At 34.7% G+C, this 21,072-nt stretch overlaps 1 protein-coding gene across 1 annotated transcript; it reads right to left on the reverse strand.

Annotated features, from left to right (window-relative positions):
* Positions 1 to 436: 436 nt before the first annotated feature.
* Positions 437 to 9,534, reverse strand: LOC136985813 (uncharacterized). Its single transcript, XM_067283174.1, has 5 exons — positions 9,530 to 9,534; positions 8,627 to 8,824; positions 4,989 to 5,201; positions 1,857 to 2,096; positions 437 to 628 (listed from the first exon to the last, which is right to left on the reverse strand). The coding sequence occupies exons 1-5, from the start codon at positions 9,532 to 9,534 to the stop codon at positions 565 to 567; spliced, it is 720 nt and encodes a 239-aa protein (XP_067139275.1). The 3' UTR covers positions 437 to 564.
* Between the last annotated feature and the right edge of the window lie 11,538 nt (positions 9,535 to 21,072).

Here is a 21,072-nt window from a genome sequence, read left to right on the forward strand (position 1 = left end):
ATAACAACAAGATTGTACAGTACAATTTTTTCATTAAATATGTTAAACTGTCCGAGAAGGCCAGCAACAAATCTGGTAACGAGATATAAACAAAATTATTTTTTTGTAATTCAAGATATATACTATTATTAATGTAAAATTATCAAATGTTTAAATTATGTTCCCCCTTGTAACGAGATCATCCCATATTACGAAAATAAATATTATTATTATTATTTTTATATTCTTGTCGATACTTGGACAAGAATATATATACAGTATATATAATCCCAGTGCCCTAAAAGCCTGCTCTAGTCTGTCTAAATGTAAAATCTCAATCTTATAAAGAACATGATGTATCTCCACGTTAATACACGTTTCCTGTTCTCCTGTTCTACCTGGCCATTGCGTGTTGAAGGTATATCGGGGATAGAAATGATTTTTAATTTATAAATTAAGAGTAAAAAATCTTCTAAGTGTTAAATGTAAAATACAAAAATATTCTGATTAAACACTTACCCGAGACGAACTCGGACCAAATCAAGCAGATGGATACTTGATGCAATGATGGAAAAAAAGAGATCCTTATTTAAACTGAACGTATTCAGTTTCTCCATTTTTCATGCTATTCCACACTTTCTGCACCGATCTGAATGTTAAAAAAAAAAAAAATATATAATTATTTATTGAAAACTTCTATCTGAATTTGAATTTTATCAAATCATATTGAGAGCGAATATCGAGGTTCGCTCTCAGTATCTATTTATACTAATTGACTGAAAATATTACATTGTATCATATTGATAATTTTTAAAAATTTACATCTTTTCATTCTAAATGATATTCTTTCAGCGATATTTTAAATTCAATTTTACTATTCTAGAAGCTCTATAATTGTTGGGCTGCAATTTGAAAATATTGTAGACTTGTAAATTGTCACTGTGGTCTGGCCGTCCGTTTGTCTGTCATTCCTTAATATCGAGAGTGGAGTTAGATAGATGAATAACGAGACCAGATATAAAATCCTTATGGGCAGGAGGCCCGATTAATTATATGCGAATTTCCGATGCAAACAGTAAGTTACGTTATTTCAGTTTTAAAATTTTCTACTGAAAGGTGTTAGATAGATCAGTGTTTTTCAAACTTTTTGGACCGCGACCCCCCTTCTGCACTTAAAAATTTCAAAGGACCCCGAAGAATAAGTATGTGTCGAAAAACATCCCGGAGGGAGGGGGTTAGGCTCGTATTTAAATATTATTTATATGTGCAATTTATTTAAGTAAAAATTATTTTATATATTTTTTATTTCTATTATTTCTAAACATGAATCCATAGTAAATTTATAAAATATTTGAAAAAATTGATCTGGCATCAATTTTTCAGCGACCCCCAAATATTTTTCACGACCCCCTTGGGGGTCGCGACACCCACTTTGAGAATCACTGAGATAGATGACCAGCACGATTCTCTTGTTACTGGAAAAGTATGATGTTCAGGGGCAAGCTACTACTAATTTGAGATGAGAACATATATTTTAAATTAAATTAATTAAAAATGATTAAAAATTGCAGCCTGGCATTGTGACAATATCACAATAAATAATTGCTCGTTATTATTTTTATTTGTAACTTATTTCTTCATTGAATTAGAAATAAAACTAGTTTGCTAAATCTCGATATAGCGCCAAAACTATAGGAAAGTTATGCCGTTCTCATAAAATAACGAAGTTTTCAAGCTCAAATCTCTGTGTACACGTTAATACTATGAATAATTGTTTGTTTGAAATACTTCGGTTTAGCATCAAACTGTATTTAGTGAGAATTGTAGAGGAGAACAAATGACAGAGCTAAATAGAACTTTGTATATAAAAAAATTACCTTTTGACTGGTTTCCATACTGCCTTAAAGAAAGATCCAGCTTTTTTCAATCCCTTTTTATCTCTAATAGTACATCCGATAGCATATCCAATGGTATATCCAATATTATAACCAATGGTGTTCGTATTTTTCGTGCAATCTTCGTGCTTCCTGACGCCTTTATTCAATTTGATGTTTGTTGGAAGACCCATAACGTCATTATTCAATTCATAGTCCTCCTTTTCTTCAACCAGTCGTTCACTAAAAGTGAAAAGAAAGAATTTTCAATGCAATAAATACAGTCAAACCTGTTTTTATGCGGGGGATAGGGACCGCATTAAAAAAAACGCATAAAAAAATCTCACGAAACTTCACGAATGGCTGTAAATAATAGTTTTCGCAACACAATTAAAAAATATTTTTTTTATGCGGTCAACAGGGACCGCATAAAAAAAGTCTCACATAGAAAATAACTCAAAACCGTACGAAATAGAATTTATTGACAACAGATGTCAGCACTTGACTGCATCGTCTGGTCTATCGTCTGTTTTACATATTTTTGTCCAGGTGGTGTTTTGTTGACTTAAAAAGTAAATTATTTCATTTTTCGCATATTCATGCAATAATATTACTATAATAAGTGCATTTATGCTATAATAAGTTTATTTAGCTATAATAAGTCAACGTAAGACATGACGAATCGCACGAGACTAGTCGCCAACTATACCGCACAAATTAAAAATTCGCATTAAAAAAATCGCACAAATAAAAATCGCACATAAAAAGAGCGCATAAAAACAGGTTTGACTGTATTTATAGAACTTATAGAGAAATTATAATACATTTCTTGGGAAACATTTTATTTAATCTTTCCCAAAATTTTCCATGAAATAAACAAATTATCGCTTCGATGTCTGTTAAGTTATGGCAACGCAACACTTGGGCGATCTGCCTAGGGGGGATGCCTTCTGATTCACGATTAAAGTTCCAATGCCTTCCGATCCCTTAGAAATTCACGTTATTAAACTTGTTACTATTTTGTGGACGTGTAGGGCCTCCCCTAGTTCAAATTCAAAGTTATGTGCAAAACTCCTTACTGTATGTAATTTTTATCTCTCAGATTTTTCGGTTTAGTGTCGATTTCAGAGGTGGACAGTGGCGCTCTATCGGACTTTGAATATATACAGAAGATGTATGTGTCGCTTAACGATATACTCAATAACATCACGACAGAGGTCCATATTTTTTTAATGGAGCCGAAGAATACATAGCCGCCTGTATCTTTTCTACGTGTACATAGGTTTAGATAGATATATAAATAACTATCATCATTGCGTTACATATATGGAATGACCATATATTCATCGCCTGAACAAAGAGAGTTTTCAAGAATAAGAAAAAAATGTGTCTAAAAATAACTAAAGTTAATTTTAAAAATCCAGTAACGAGTTGCTTAACTTTCCCGGTAACATCCGCTATGATATTTTATTTTATAAACTTTTTATATTTTTAACTATTATAAAATGGTAAAAAGCTTGAGGATAGGGATGGGTTTGATAAATGATTTGTAAATGCTAACAAAGAGTAAAACCGTTGTTAGATCCGACTCTACTCAAGATAAGACACATGACTTCTTTAATCTTCTTTAATTTCTAAAATTTTCAATAAAAAACACGAGGTGTTATTAAGCTGTAAAGTAGATGAACAAATCGTGCCCACCAAACACACATTTAAACACACACATATATCCAACTATAAGTACAGATAAAGCTCCGATTTTTGTTGCATTTCTGGATGTTTCAAGGTCTCCTGAGTCTTGTAAAACGTACGATATGTAAAAGTCTTGGGAATGATTTTTTGACCGATCGCCATACTTTTCCTCTATTATTTTTACTTTCTCGGCTATGTTATAACAGAGCCGAGAAAGTAAAAATAATGCAGCAATTATAAATTTTTCACATTGAATTACAAGTCATATTAAGGGATCCTATTTATATTTTTGAGGTCTAAAAGCAAGAGAAAATTGAGACGTGTGTTCGTCCTGTACATATAACTTATACGAATGGTAGAATATACTATATAAATTTACGTAAGTGCAGTGGCGTAGCGTAGTGGGGCGGCAGGGGCGGCCCGCCCCGGGCGGCACTTTTAGGGGGCGGCAAAATTTCACAATAAATAATAATAATATCTTGTAAAAATTTGAACCTGTAGAATACACAATAATGATAATTGTTCTTGCTGAAAAGTTCTTTAGAATTACTGTATATTTTAGTCTTTTAAATTGAGATACCTAAATAAGGGAGCGGCGAAATTTTCTTCTGCCCCGGGCGGCTGATACCCAGGCTACGTCACTGCGTAAGTGATTTCAGATGTATCTGAAATCACTGACGGTATAGTAAGGAATGGTCCATATGACCATTCCTTACTATATTTTATTTTAATACAAATGTGCAATATTCTCAGAGTACGTCCCCGTCGATTAGCGGCTCATTCCGTACTATATTATAACTGTATTATACTTTTGTCCGCCTTGGACGTTCTTGTATACTATGATTTGTTATAATGAGGGACGAAAAACACAATTTTGAATTAAAATATATTTACTGTACGTACTGTACTGTACATGTAAGATTTTATATGCCACTACAATCGAGCATTTCGGGTCAACGTTCCTCCGTAGCAGACGTTATATTTTTATGTTTATAGTTTAATATACCCATATGTTTCTTTAAACATTTTCGGAATAGACCTTTAAAATGCCATTTTTTAAATTTTTCCAGCAAAACTTTTTCTAAATATTTTCGTAATTATTACAGCACAGTTCCATTCACTTAAACATCACTAATTCGTTAAACGAATTAACAACCCATCATCTCACGGAATAATTATCCAGCTTACACCACTCACTCTACAGCTGTATGGGTATATTAAAATATAAACATAAAAAGGTAACGTCTGCCGAGAAGAAACGTTGACCCGAAATGCTCCATTGTAGTAGCATATAAGATTAAGTTACAGTAAATACATTTTAATTGAAAATTATGTGTTTCTTTTTCCTCATTATAACGAGTCCAAAGTAGACAAAAGTATAATATAAGTAATTAAGATCAACATGATATAACTGTATTACATATAAACAGTAATATAACTTACCTGTTAAAGCGATCGCACGAAATCTCGTATAATGACCGAATCTCGTTCGTAACCTGGTTACAGGCAGGATTTATATGATTTTTCAAGATGGATTTTCCGAATCCACTTCGTGCGGGTTCATCCTGCTCAAAGAGGCCTTTTTTCTTGCCTCGAAATTTAAAATAATCCAAATTGTTTGGATTTACGAATCCCGCACCTCCATTCGATCTCGCCCTGAATATGGAAAGAAAAAATTCATATAACACAATAAATCTTAAATTCCAAAACCTTTCTTCTAATTTTAAAATCGAATATACAAAAATTTGCCAATGAATATTTTCATAAACTTTTAGAGAAATTATTATACTCTAAAAAAACTTTTCATTTGATGTCTCACAAAATTTCCTATCAAACTGTAAGCGAAACAAAGCATCGCTTAAGGGCCTCGTGAAATTACATTAATTTGGGTGAGGGAAAGAGATTTTTATAAACGAAACTTAAATCTTACATAAGGGTGAATCATCTTATTATAAAACAAAATATGATTTATAAGTTGTTAAATTTTAATATATCTATTAACTACTAATTTATTAATTTATGACAATAGATCAATAAATTCATCTATTATGTGTAGTGAACCGAAAAGGCTACAGATAATTCATACAACTATAAAGGAAAACCTAAAGAAAAAATGTGAAGCTAATTACATATTGACAAATAAGTCTATTAAATTAGGTTCATGGAGTTAAAAACGTAATCTGTTTACTTTTCTAAGTAAAGTAAATGTAAAAGCCCTAAGATGTATTTACTTAGCCCGAGACTTTAAACTCTATGCTGTTGAAATCACATGCAAATCCAACCTTTTCTTGTGAATACCAAAGTGATTATGAATACAGCAAAACACAAAAATATTTACTTAAAAACTATATTCAGAAATATCGAAGAGTCGAAATTTTTAAATCAAATTAAATTAATTAACATTTGCACCGAGAAATTTCATTATAAAGCCATTAATTTTCCGAATAAATTTATTATTTGCACAAATAACAATAAAATGTGAAAAATCTCTTACTCCAAAAGTTGAGGCAATGGTTGATAACTCACAGAATCAGAAAACATTTTTCAAATTCTCACAAACCGCACTCTTCGCAATAAAGAGCTAAAACAATCACAGGTCAATTGTTGACTTTCTTTGTTACGCGTTAATTGAAGAAGATAGAAATTTTAATGATTAATTTTTGGTTGTATTTATTTATTTTTTAAAATTTATGAATCTCTCTCTGTGTAATAATGATTAAAGGGTGATGGTCATGGCAGTAAAGGTCTTGGCCCACCTCTCTGGAGGTGTGGGATCGAATGCGGGCGAGCAACACTCCAGGAATTTTTCATGAAAGCTCTACCTCAGATACGTTGAACCCAGTCCCTCACTATTGTGGGTTGGACTATACCTACCATTGTGGGTATCGTCCAACCCACAATGAACAGGACTGAAGGCTTTTTAGAGTTGCCAACCAGTGTCTGAGTGGAAAAACCACTGAACATTTGAAGTTTTTCGTGAGTTTGCGCCTCTCCGACAGGCTGACAACGTAGAATTTTTCGAGTTTTCTTCACGTTTGTAACACCTAAATAGGGGTCAGTTTCCCATTGAATGTTCTCCCGAGAGGTACTCCTCCCCACGTGTCATGTTACCGTATACAACTAATTTAATCCCTCTTAATATTCACATGACAAAAAGAGTAATATTATTATTGACAATAGCTACATCTGAACCGGCATCTGTGCATTAGTATTACTATATGCAGTTGTGAGATAGTCAGGGGGCCACTGGGGGCGATCTCTAATGACCACTTACTCTGCACGGGCTGATAAAGCCCAATCTCCGAGTCGTCGGATGGCTTTTTAATGATATGAAGGCCAAGGATCGCAAGATCTCTGACCTGTCAGGATGCTGACACCAGTTAGGATAAATGTTGAATAATTTAAATGGCAATTCTAAAAACTTTAAATTAAAATCCAAGTAAAAAGCTACTCTTTAAAATCCGACTTCGAGTGAGTTAAGAAGACAAAAAAAGGACGAAAAGATGCTATACTTTCATAATTTTATTAATTCCATTTCCCAAATGCATTTCGCAACGCCTCATCAGTGGGTAGTTGAATTTTGGTAACCTCCGTTCCTTTTATGCTGGATGATGTTTTCCCAGCATGCATCTATCTGCATACCGTCATTCAGATTGATTAAATTTGCATATTCTTTTATACAAAAATGTTCTATTATTCTACGTTTTAAACAATCTTCTTCTTTATAAAGTATTTTTATATTATTTCTGTCTATGTTACAAAAATTATTTTTATAATGTAGGTACCACGGCGATTCTTCTCTTTTTAATCTTATTGCTGCCTCGTGCTCTTTTAAACGTACTTCTAACTTCCTTCCGGTTTCTCCGACGTAAGACTTCGTTTGTGGACAAGTACAAGATAATTTATAAATTACACCTGCAACATCAAGTTTGTTTAACATATTGGCATCATCTTTGTTTATGACATTAACTATATTCAACAATTTTTAATAATTTTTGTAACATAGACAGAAATAATATAAAAATACTTTATAAAGAAGAAGATTGTTTAAAACGTAGAATAATAGAACATTTTTGTATAAAAGAATATGCAAATTTAATCAATCTGAATGACGGTATGCAGATAGATGCATGCTGGGAAAACATCATCCAGCATAAAAGGAACGGAGGTTACCAAAATTCAACTACCCACTGATGAGGCGTTGCGAAATGCATTTGGGAAATGGAATTAATAAAATTATGAAAGTATAGCATCTTTTCGTCCTTTTTTTGTCTTCTTAACTCACTCGAAGTCGGATTTTAAAGAGTAGCTTTTTACTTGGATTTTAATTTAAAGTTTTTAGAATTGAAATTTTACCGATCCCATTGGTTTTTTAAATTTTTTGAATAATTTAAATGGCGTCCTAACTCGCGATTCGTAACTCCACTTAAAATTAGGAGGGCTCGTTAAACGATCGAGTGGAAGGGAGGCGAGCAAGTCCATACGTGTCCTTTCATGCGAATAAGACAAGTTGACGGTTTATCAAATAACAAATAAAAGTTTATTATATAACTAAGTCTAAAATACATATACAAAATATATGATTAGATGCGCTTAAATGCGGTTACATACAAACTCCTATGGAGTGGTGCGACAAAATAATCTACAGATACCTCAAAAGTTCGTTGGTCGATTAAATGACGTTCGCTCGATCGGAGAGAGAGAGAAAGTTCGAAGTGAATTGGCGAGCGTATGGCGAGTCTTCCCTTCGGCAACTTGCATGGGCCGGGGCTGTCCGTTCATGGAAGTCGTTAAACTTGGCACCTTGTCGTTGTCTACTCCGGGGCACTAATTTCTTCTATGAGACATCGCCTTCCTTCCGACTTTGTATAGGACGAACGCCCGGAACGCCAATCTTTCTTTCTTTCGTTAGTTAATATGAAGATTCTGGCCGGATCGCCTTTCCTCCGATGCGCTCCGTTCTGCGGTTAACCACTCGCTCGGCCATCCGCTAGTACCTATGTATGTATGTATGTATATATATATATATATATATATATTTGCTCTTTTCGCCCCGTAGACACTAAGAGGATCTATTTTACAGGCCCATTATGGGTTCTGCTAGGCCACAATGGAGCGGCTGGATGGCGAGGGACGGGGCCGACATATGCGGTTGGACTACCACCGTCTGGCTCGATCCCAAGTATCCACAGCGATAGGCTGCCACCTTGACCGTTTGGCCATCCGGCCATCTTTCTATGCCTACTAAAGCTGCTAACCACAGGGAGAGAAATCTCAGGCTGAAAAAAAGACAAGTTATTCAGCTTGTCTTTGTGGGGGAAAAAAAAAAAAAAAGCCAAAATTCCATCAATCAGACGAGTGTAAATGAAATGACATAGTCGAACAGAACTATAGTAAAATGTTACATACTCTGTTTCCCCAAAAATAAGAGTCTTATATTAATTTTTGCTCCCAAAGAAGTGCTAGGTCTTATTTTCAGGTGATGTCTTATTTTTCGTATGGTATGGCGGCTTCCGGCCACCGTGAAGAGCTCACCACGGCACACTCGTACAGCACAGCAGGGACAGCGTATAGTATGGCGACAGGCAACGGGCCTCTCGATGCCTTGCCTGCACATTTACAAGTGACGACCGCGGAAGGGAACATCGGGGTTGGCGGTAAGTGACTGTCTTCATGTCTTGCATGCAGCTGCTCTGCAACGGACGATGAAGGTAAGAGACAACCAGAGCCGGATTATCGCATAGACAAATTAGACAAATGTCTAGGTCCCGGTCAAACTGTCTTATTTTGAAAAGATTTGTAAATAAGATAGTTTACTTTTCTGTTGAACAACTGTATATATTATAATAAACAAATAAACAAAAATACAGTAGAGCATCGATTATCCGACTTAATTGGGGACTGGGGTTGGTCGGATAACCGAAAAGTATAAAAAGTACAGTACATTATTAGTATAGTATATTAGTACATCGCTATTAACCTACTCCATGTTGAAATTTTTCTCCGTTGTGCGTCGCTTTGCGTTAAATTTTTAACGATGTTAAGCCTAACAAAAAGTTTTTTAAAAATAATAATCGTCGCTATTGTATCGTGAAAAATTATTTCTTTATTTTCCACAAAATAAATACAAAAATAAGAACAAAAAAGAAAATTAAGCCTGGTTTAAATCCTGGCCTCCCTTTCATGGTCGAGACAGTGTTGCCAGCTAAAACACGCAAAAATTTAACAAAAATAATATTAAAGTAGCCAAGACATAACCAAATATTGTAGCGCCACATCACTAGTGGCAGAGTCGGTAGATTAACTGGTCTTTCGACTTCCTATCTTCGCTAGTAGCTAAAATCAACTAGAGACAAATGTTACCACCAGGGGCATTGCAATCACTACAAGAGCGCTAGATCGAATCTCAGTGAGGTCGAATATTTTTTTTTTTATTGAAAGTTATATATAACCTTCGAGTTCGATTTCATAATTTTCTATGAATTTTATTATAAGAATGAAAAGGCTTTTATTTAAACCCAAAACCAGGTTTATGGATAAATAAATGACACTTAATAAAACATTAAACACCTTCCATCGCTGAGAAATGTTTATTTAATAAAGATTGATATTCAGTTAAATGAATGACAAGGAACAAAACTGACATAATAGTACAATTATTATACGTTAAAAATTTATTATACATACAAACAAATTATATTACACATAATTATAATTATAATAGTAATTATTATTATTTGCGCTATTAAAATTTACTTTAAGTGAGAAATTTTTCTATGTTTTTTACTTTCAATTGATGAAATAAATGATTGATTAATCGTTCGCGTGAAAAAATGCAATCGACAGGTAACAAAAAAGTGCAAAAATCTGGAGGTCAAGTAGGACTTGTGACCAGCATTGTGGCATCCTATCATCAATGTAACAGAACACTGATTTAATATAATATCCATTATTGAAAAATAAACATTCATGTTTGGGTTTGTTAATTGTTCACATACTTTGCTTTCTGCCCAGTACATCAATTGGCAAAGCTTATAGCTTGGATATAACAAACCTCCTCGAGATTTGATGAATGTAAATGTCTTCTCTGGTGCAGCATCTTCAGGTTTTGCTGTTAATATATTTTTGCATTCATCACAACCAAGTGATGGCAGCAGATGACGAACAATGTAACCTCCTAAATAATGTAAAATAAACTTAAATGTTTCTGGTGCACAATAATCGTGATCTAATAATTCATTATCAGTAGGATCTCCACAGGGCAGGCTTGGATTACAAAGCAAATTTTGTAAATGTTCTTCCAATTGTTCTTGAACTTCCTTAAATGGTTTTTTATGACTCTGAAGAAGATTTTTTAAAGTAACAAGGGAAGATCCAGGATCAGTTTGAACTGATGCTCGTTTGGGAGGACGAACCAAACTGTACACAGTCATCAGTCTATACAGGTATAAGAACTGTACTGTTGTGGGATGAGAATTGCTTCCACTTCCTTGTCTTATCATTCCAAAGAAACGCTAATTGAAAAGAAAACATAAGTTAAGAGTTTAATACAAGATTATATAATCATTACACTAAGTCAGTTTTACCTCTAATGGGTCCTGATTAAAGTGAGCTGTCAAGATATAATATGAGTTTGGAAGCAATTGTTTAATGAGTGCTGAGATACTAGTTAGCGTCAAGCGTAGATTTTCTGCTGTCTGGTGGCTCAAAAATCCCTTTTGATCACTGCTTTCAATCTGTAATCTGAATGTTTCCCATCTATTTAACCATTCTAGAGATTCTTCAATAACCTATTTTAAAAAAGTTGTTTATTAAAACATTTATAGTTTTTCCTAGTGAATCATTACTATTACCTTGAGATCATTTGAATCATGTCTGATTCCATCCTGTGGCAATCTGCGATTTAAAGCATCAAAAAGAGCATTGATGCGACGTATGAAACTTATTGTAACATCTGCATTCTTTAGGCTAGCAACCTCACGCTGTTTATAAAACAGCATAGCATCAGCAAAAGTATTACTAAATATCTATAAAGAAATGAGATAAATAAAAGTATTCTTATCAAATCAGATTATATAAGTAAAAAAAAAAAAAGTGTTACTTGAGCTGCCAGCAATACACTCATTCTCTGGAAGTTATTCGGATTAACATGTATTTCAGTTACTTTGGGACATGCCTTTAATCCCTTTGGTAATTTGGAATCTTCATCAACAACTGCTTTAAAATGCTGTAATTCAACCCTTCCTTCAGGAAACTAAAAGTAAAAATGAAGAATAATGCAATGGCTTATATTATAAATTAGGTGAAAACACTTTATTTTCTTAGTTTTACCTGAAAGTATCTACTTTTCAAAAGATTGTTTCGCATACATTTTAAAATATGTGGTACATCAATAATTGCCAGTACTTGTCTATCTGCAGCAGGATTTGTAAATGAGCATTGTACATTATTTGTGTCTGCACAAATTCCTAAAGTTTTTAAAGCTGCTTTGTTTGTGCTGGCACCATCACAAACTATTGCATTGACTATTATGCCACACTGCTCTAAATGAATAATTGCTTGCAAAATAAGTTTTGCAACAGTAGTACCTGGGACAGAGCTTTTTGAACAGAATGTGCCAATACATTGTACCCAACTAGCAAAGTGAGGTCTGAACATAAACACTAGGCCATGATCACCTGCTGTAAATTCACTCTGTCGCAACACAGAATTATCACCACAATCAACAAGTCCAATCATTTCACCAGTAGCTTTTGAAAGTTCTATATGTTTTTGAAGTGTAATTTCATCAAAAATTAAAACTCCCTGGCATTCTGTTTGTGGAATAGTCTCCAATTTTGACTTTAAAATAACAAAAAGATCTTCATCAAATCCAAATTTGGCATTAATGCCTCTGATATATTGATGCAGTGTAGACTGACAAGGTAAAGGCAAGTAATCATTATTTCTCAAAAATTCATAGACAGATGGTGACCTAATTTTTAAAAGCAAACAGTCAAGTAACCAATTAATGTCATATCTCATACCCTTTTTGCTTTTTATATGGCATGCTTTCAGCATGTGCTCTATTACAAGTTTCTGTCTCGGTGGTAAGGAATCAAGTTTATCAGCTGACAACTGTTTTATTTTAAGTTCAGCATTTTCTTGATGAAGCTTGAGATTTTCTGTTTGAAGAGTTTTCAGTTTCTTCTTATAGATCATCTTTTGCTTTCTGCACCGATACAAATCCTCTTTGACTTTTAACAATTCAGACTGCAAAGCAGAGATTTTATTGACATATAACAGCTCAGGATGCTGTGTAGTTGCTGCTTCAGATGTGGAGGGTTCTTCTATTTCATTTTCTACAGTTGTTACTTGAGAGTGTGTATCATGCAAATCTAATGATTGATAAAAAAATATTAAAAAAATCAGACAATTAATCTTAAAGTATTTATAAGAAAAGTTAGGCCACAGAGAGATAGCCCTCAGTGAATCACAGTGGGTCTCACAAACCCAGCTCAATCTTTAGTTAGCATTTTTTAAATATAAAATGTTCCTTAAAAATACTGAAAAAATTTATATTTTTCAACTTTTCGGCCCGATCAACATGAGATTAGAACGTTTTTTTTTATTTGATTTTACTTAGACTAGATGTCTTAAGCTTCCAATCGAAAAATTTATATTAAAACACAGGGTCCGAGAGACCCACTGCAACTCAGGCAAGGGCAAAAAGTTACATGGCTCACTAAGGATTAAGATTACATAAAAAACATATAAATATTTACCTTTGGTATTGACTTTTCGGTATCTCTTCGTAGATGGTTCTTCATTTCTTGTGAGACATCGCGTTGATCGTTTTTGAGGTACAGACTTACTAATGTACTTAGGACAATTAGGGAAGTTTGATGGATATGCATCTGACGTTAATGCCCAGCGATCTCGTGGAATTTCTACTTTCTCTCCATTTATAACATGGGAGTAGGTTTTTAAAATAAATCTACTCGCAAAATGTACGTCACAAACATAACATTTACTTGTTAGCATCTTGTCGTCTCGTGGAATGCATCGCATCCACTTCTCAATCTTATCGCTAGGAACACGGAAGAAATGTCTCTTCTCGTTCGATGACTTATATCCTGCCTTGCATCCTGGCACAAAGCACGTTGGCATTTTTATGTAGCTAAAAAAAACAATTATTATAGGTCGAAATCACTGAGTTCCGTAAATCCAAAGCAAGAACAACGCTCTTCTGCGAACAGTGGCGCCAACTAGCGGCAAATATTGTCTCTAGCTAAGTTTGAACTATTAGTCGAAAGACCAGTTAATCTACCGACTCTGCTAGTGGACATCTGAATTTGCCGACTAGAACGCGGTCGGTTAACCGATAAGTCGGTTAATCGGGGTCAGATAATCGATGCTCTACTGTATATTGCTTTTTATAGGGTTATTGTAAATTCTAAAATCTAAAGAAAATGTGTTATGTTTCTTCTTGTGGGAGAAGGAAGGGGCCCGGCAAGAAGAAAATGTCTAGGGCCTCAAAGTGGGTTAATCCGGCCCTGGGGACAACGGTGGCGGGCTGAAAAGAATCACAGCTGCATGCTTCAAAACGAAAACTTTGCTAGGTCTTACTTTCGGGGAAGACCTTATATTTAGCAATTCAGCAAAACCTCTACTAGGTCTTATTTTCGGGGAAACACGGTATAAGTGACCACTTCTGAAGGTCTCTAAGGCCGGAGATTATTTTTATCACCTGCTCCCTACTAATCGTGTGACTATGCCGTGGCCTATTGTTACTCGTCTAATATCTTTACTGAGCTGTCCATAAATGACGTCTGCATTGGGAGGGGGTTACGACAAGTCCGTCAAGGGGGAGGGAAAGGGTCGAGCTTCGTAGACGTCCGTTTATTTCATTAAATTTTATGCAGTTTATGCATTGTATTATATTTATTTCAAAGTTTCTTGTATGTTTAGTTTCTACTTATGGTATCTATCATTCATAGAGTGATGAAGGTTTTAAGGGAATTGAGTTGATGAACGTCCGAAGAGGGAAGGGAGTTACGGAAACTTGGACAAACTGGGACAAGAGGGAGAGGGGAAGTAAAATTTCAAGAAAAATGCGGTCGTAATTTATAGACATCCTCTATTCCGATCTTCACTCAATGATGTTAGCAAGTCCGAATGTAAGACGGAGATGTGCAAATGTATTAGAGCAGTGTTCCGCAACCGGTGTGTCGTCACAAGATGAAAAGTGTGACGTGAACTTTTACATATTCTATTAATTGTCAAGTTTTATTTATATATTTTTAACACAGTTGCTGTTTTTATGCTTGTATTTCATTCTCTGCCACAGAACTGATGAAATAAGATGATGTTTGTTTATTCTTTATTACAAGCCACGCATTTTTATGTATTCTAAGAAATTAAATGTATAATAAATTTGCTCACAAGTGTTGATGTCTGTTTAATAATAGTAAGAAGAAGAAAAGAAAAAGAATGATAATAATAATAGGTTAATGTCATTATGTAATTCTATTAATAGTATCATATCATATGTATTTTAAGATAATAACATTTTGGTGTGCCGCAAGTAGAAAAAGGTTGCGGAACACTGTATTAGAGAACCCAGATGCGGAAGGTACAGGTATACCTCGCCTTACGTCGGTAATTGGTTCCAGGAGAGGCGATGTAAGTCGAAAAACGACGTAAGTCGAAACTACGGTGAAAAACGCCAATAATGAGCACTTAAAGACCACTAAATAAGACGACAACACAGAAACATGTTTTCGTGTTTCGTTCTCTAGTATTTATGATGACTATATTAACATTTACTGTAAATTTACATATTTTAATATGATTTTATGTGCTTTTAACGCTTTTCTAGTGATATTACGACTTCAATATTTGTGGCGGACGGATGTAAAGTCGAATAAAATGACTTAAACTTGATTTTTATTTTTCCATATACTTTTTTGACAAACGACGTAACTCGAGGTATACCTGTAAATGGTCTCGGTTCACCTATATTGAGACAAAGAAAAAATTAAATAAACATATTTTTATAATATCGTAGAATATATAAGTATTATTTATTATGGCTTACGATAATAAACCTTTTAAAATCAAATAAAATTTTTTATTTCTAGATAATTATGTGAGATCTGGAAACCCCCCTTGAACGAAAGTTTTAATAAATTATATCCGAATTAATAATTACCCCTTTCTTATATCCGGATATAATCCGAATATAATGCGACTTATAATAAAATTGTTCCCTATATCGAATCGAAAATTTTCCTATTATAAACATCCTGCCTAAAAACTGTCCTGGATATAAACATCCTGCCTAAAAACGGTCCTGGACGAGAAAATATGCGTCCCCGGCCGTATAGCTGTCAACTATCCATTGTTCTTACGCTGAGTACAGATCATCTTGCAACTTAAGTTTATAGTTAGCGCCCGAATTCGCCGTATTGTTTCCAATCCCGGGAACACCTATGGCCTAAGCACATGCACGTGACCAAATTCCCCAGCAAAAAGCTATATAAGATGCTTCCTTCCCCCCCTCTGGGGAGTCAATCATCGATTTAGATCGAGTCGCGATCTCGTCCATTTTTGTCCTTTGTGCCTAAGGGAATATTTTACGTTGTGCCTCAAGAGTTACCGATCCTTCCCTTCAAAAGAATTACCGATCCTTGTGACCGGCAGAATATTGGAAATACTGATTGTCTAAGAGGTATGGAACCCACTTATGTGAACTCTCTCTCTCCCTTCGCGTGATAGGGATATATAGCTTTTTATATGTCACCCCTTTTATGTCAGATTTTTGTAACGTATATTTTGTTTTCCATTAAATCGTTGTTATCCTGTTAAATGGTGTCTTGTTTGCTCGAATATTCGCTTATCGCCTTACCACGACTCCACCTTCCCTCCTACACTCGACCGGATAAAAAGTAGTCCCGTCCCTACGGGATCCCTACCGGCAAATAAGCCATCCCTGACACGTGGGCAAGTCCCTCCGACTTGTTAGCCGAAATTAGACAGAGGGCTGACCTCGTCGTCCCTCCTCGGTACCACAATTATATTTTCATAATATTCATTATCAAATTAAAAATAAATAAAATGTTATATCCTCGGGAGAATCTCATGCAGGAAAAAGAAAAAAAAAATAATACTGCGAAAAGGAATAACATGATTGAAAATTTAATTATTATTTTAACCAATTTGAATGCTTAAAAATCAACGAAACCCCGGAGAAATTATCATAAAAACAAATATCCGGATGGGTAGTCACCCTATCTAATTACATATCACTATAATCAGGGCAGGTCCCCTAGTCCACTGTCTTGTGCGCCTACAGCTGCAATTGATGTTATTTAACGAGCACCATCCAGCATATCGTAGACCTGAGGTCGGCAACCTATGGCACGCAGGACGGACGATTTTCAGTGGCACTCTGATTGAATATAAATGTACTAAAAATTATATTTTAATTATTAATTACACATTTAAATGGAAGCCATAGTTCAGTGTTTGCCCTTGTACATTATAAATGAATCTCTTGCTTGTATATTACAACGCATTCGTTTACCTCCGTGTCGCCAAATACGTGTTGTTCATGCGCTTCACACGTAAGAACATGATACAACTAATAACTTAAATTCAAAATTATATATTTTTGAAGTCCATTATAGTCGGGCTAATTTTGATAATATATATATATATAACAAAATTGGAAGAAGAATCATGTCGGCACCTGGAATAACACTATAACTTAGGTTCGGCACAACACCGCCGAAAGGTTGCCGACGCATGTCGTAGACTATAGAACTAGACCTAATTTTTTCTTATTCTAGCACTAATCACGCAATGAAGACAGTCAATATCTCTGACGTATGGCGAATAACACTCCAGTACATAAGACGCATAAATTAATTGTCATCGTCGACAACACGAGAAATGATTACGCGACAGTAAAAACGCAGTGAGTAATGTTATCGATTTTTGCTGCAAAACTCGATTTAGAGCCATGCTTTCTGAAGTAACGAAAATTTGTTACGCCAAGCACAAATTAATCGATCTTATCGATTCCACGTGACTATTTTCCTTAGATAATCGTACGATGTTATTATACTTGTGATGTCACTTACAAGTTGCCACGTTGGGGTTTTTCCCAAAATGTGAATTTTACAATAGGAAAATTTTGTGGTAAATTCTACAGCCTATTCTCCAAGGAAAAATTGGGGAATATATAAATTTTTATTTAATGATAATTTAACTTATAATTATTAAAATTCACTTGTTTTTAAACCTTTTATTGCACTCCATTAGCCTACCTAAACAGATAAAATTTCGATTAATTTTGTTAAAAATCTATAATGCTACGAGCAATTATTTATAGTGACATCGTCACAATGCTGGGCTGCAATTTTTAATTTAAATATTCTCTTCACCTCAAATTAGTAGTGGCTTGCCCCTGTACATCATACTTTTCCTTTAACAATAGAGTTATGACGGTCATCTATCTAACACTTTTCAGGAAGAAATTTTTGAATTGAAATAACATGACTTCCAGTTTGCATCAGAAGTTCTTATATAATTAATTGGGGCCTCCCGCCCCTAAAGTTTCTATATTTGATCCCATCTTTCATCTATCTAACCCCATACTCGAGAGTGAGGAAAGACAGTCGATGGGCAGAGGACAGTAGGAATTTATAGATCTACAATTTTTTTCAAATTGCAGTCTAATTATGTGATTTTATAATAGCATTCTGATAGAACTAAAGAAATAAAATAGTAAAGAAGGCAATCAAACTGACTGCCGTTAATACGTAAGTCACAAAGAAATCTTGCATATTTGCTTTTGAAGAAATGTAAAAGAAATTTTCGGCGACAGATGGCGATAAAAATTATTAGCTTATATATGATTATAAAACAGTTACATTTACTCTCATAGTTTTTGAAGATTTTGCAAACAAATATGGGCAAAGTTATTGATAGATAGTACTTAAGATATTAAACAAGGCCCTAACTTGCTAGATCAAGACAAAGACTAAGATGGCAAAACAGTCAAGTTAACTGTCAAAACCAAAATGCAAAATTCTGACACCTTATGACAATGACTTTTTTAACCTGCAAGAATTTAGAAATCCTTACATAAAATATAATTTATAAAGCAAACACTTGTATAAAGAGAAACACTTATTATAAAAAAAAATAAGTTAGGAACTTAAGAATCATGTAGCTGAATATTAAGTATCATGTGAAAAAATAAATTGTTGACAGGGATGTGTATGTCAAAATGGTGAGTATTGCAGTGATAGATTGAGATTGCTCTCTATAGCTCTGTTCATTTTGTCTAAAAAGTGTACATTCTAACATCATCAGTGATGCATTATAGCTTCATGGGGTCCAAGGAAATTTGAATTGAAGGCCTCCTGTACAGTATTGACTTCACACATTTTTCTTTGGGGGGAAATATTTTCTTTAAAAGATTTGTTTGGGTCTTCCTGTGGTGAGGGCCCCAGGCAATTGCTGTTTCTGCCCATAACTCACTAATGGCAGTGGCGTGCCGTGACATTTGATAATAGGGAAGCTGTGTTTCTGTAAGAAGCCGACTTCCAGAGGCAATCAGTTAATTGCGCGTCAGTAATAGTCTAGCCCGGGTGAGGTCGCAAAGGTCAACAACCTATAGAGGTCGCTGCGGGTCACCTTGACCCGCATTTTAGATATTAATTTTTTTCTTAACCGTTCAACTTTTTTCACTTTCTTTTAAATATTATTTTTCATTTTGTTTAGTAATTTAATAAATATATATGTTCAGTTTGTAAGCCTTTTTTTTTTTTTTTTTTTTTAACTCTTTCCGCCCTGTGGGTACTAAGAGGGCCTCTTTTAGAAAGCCCATTATGGGTTCGGCCAGGCCCACAATGGGGCGACCGGGTGGTGAGGGACGGGGCCCGACATATCCGAACGGACCACCCCCCGAAAAATTCCTGGGGATTATTCGACCCGTTCGGATTCGATCCCGGGTCCCCCAGAGCGGTAGGCTGCCACCTTGACCGCTCGGCCATCCGGCCGCTAGTTTGTAAGCCTTAGTTAATTATTTATTAACATTCGAATTTACATGTAAAATTTTGGGGAATTTGTTTATAAGTATCTGAAAAATTTTAACTATTTAAAAAAACATGAAACAATTAGTGATGATAGAAGTTATTTTTATCATAGAAAATGTATGTCACTTTATGATTTAAAAAAATTATATTTATTTTATTTACATTACATTAATAATACAAATTTACGCAGACGTCAAGGGTCGCTGTGGGTCAGCATGACCCAAAAGAGCCAATATCTCTTAATGCGTTCTGAGAAACTGAGTAACGGCGATACGTTCCGATAATAACAATAAATTTAGGAAGCTACTGTAAGTCACATCGGTAAAACTTAATTATTAACGATTCAGTTGATCATGAAATAGGAAGTGCGGGTCAGAATGGGTCATGCGACCCCTCCCGGGCTAGGGTTCATTCGTACATGGGTGGTGGCTGTACAGACAAAGACGACAAGTAACTGACAAAAACCGTTTATTTTAACATAAAATAAATGTATACTATGTACAAAATAGTTTGCTTTAGGACACAGGGGTCGGCAGTTTGTCAAGTGAGAAGAGCCAAATCGTCATGGAAACAAGATACCAAAAGTACCAGAGAGCCGCATTAAGACTTAACTGCTTGGCCGATCGCCGACCAACTGTGTTGAAGGACGCCCCCTAGTGCACGTTACAGGCATTCCGTGACAATAATAAATTTCTATTACAAATATACTGAATTATTTATATTGTTATTGGCTATTGGCCAAATGAATAATAACAATTTATGCTGTTAATGTAAATAATAATTTATATTGTTAATTTAAATGTGCGAAATATGACACACGACAGGGGCGTTTCTAGTGGCCGTTTTCGGCATAACGTTACATGGACGGACGGACACGCGTTCAATAGGTTATATATACCGTATTTTACGGACTATAAGACGCACTTTTTTCTTCGAAAAATTGCCTCCAAAATTCAGGTGCGTCTTATAGTCCGTAGCGTCTTATAGGTATTATTTTTTTTAATTGTTTAAAAATTAAGGTGCGTCTTATAGTCCATAGCGTCTTAAAGTCTGTAAAATACGGTATATACAGGGTGGGCCAACGAAAACGAAACGGCAGAGTGTTTGTGTTCGTCCAAGCAAATCGCTCGGACAGGTCGATTTTATTCTCGAGGGGACATCTTATGCAATAAAGTTTTTGAGAATCTGAATATTAATTAAACAAACATTTTTTTCGTAATAAATGTTTGTTTAGTTAATAGAAAATAAATGAGTTTTTAAAATTTTTTGTTGTCTGTTGTATTCAGAATCGCAAAAACTTTATTGTAAAAGATGTCCCCTCGAAAATAAAATTGACCTGTCCGAGCGATTTGCTTGGACGAACACGAACACTGTCATTTCGTTTTCGTTGGCCCACCCTGTATAGATATGCTTTAAATGCTACCACTCTTGTGGCCGGA

Source organism: Centruroides vittatus, unplaced genomic scaffold, assembly GCF_030686945.1.
Source record: "Centruroides vittatus isolate TY-2023 unplaced genomic scaffold, ASM3068694v2 contig_979, whole genome shotgun sequence".
Lineage (NCBI taxonomy): Eukaryota > Metazoa > Arthropoda > Arachnida > Scorpiones > Buthidae > Centruroides > Centruroides vittatus.

Bases quoted from the DNA above. Each gene is read 5' to 3' on its own strand.
- LOC136985813 (XM_067283174.1), bottom strand. The intron at 5,202-8,626 runs GTAAAATAGATC...TTCCATATTCAG, and splicing joins GCAGAACCCATAATGGGCCT to GGCGAGATCGAATGGAGGTG. The intron at 629-1,856 runs GTAATTTTTTTA...TTTAACATTCAG, and splicing joins GTATGGAAACCAGTCAAAAG to ATCGGTGCAGAAAGTGTGGA.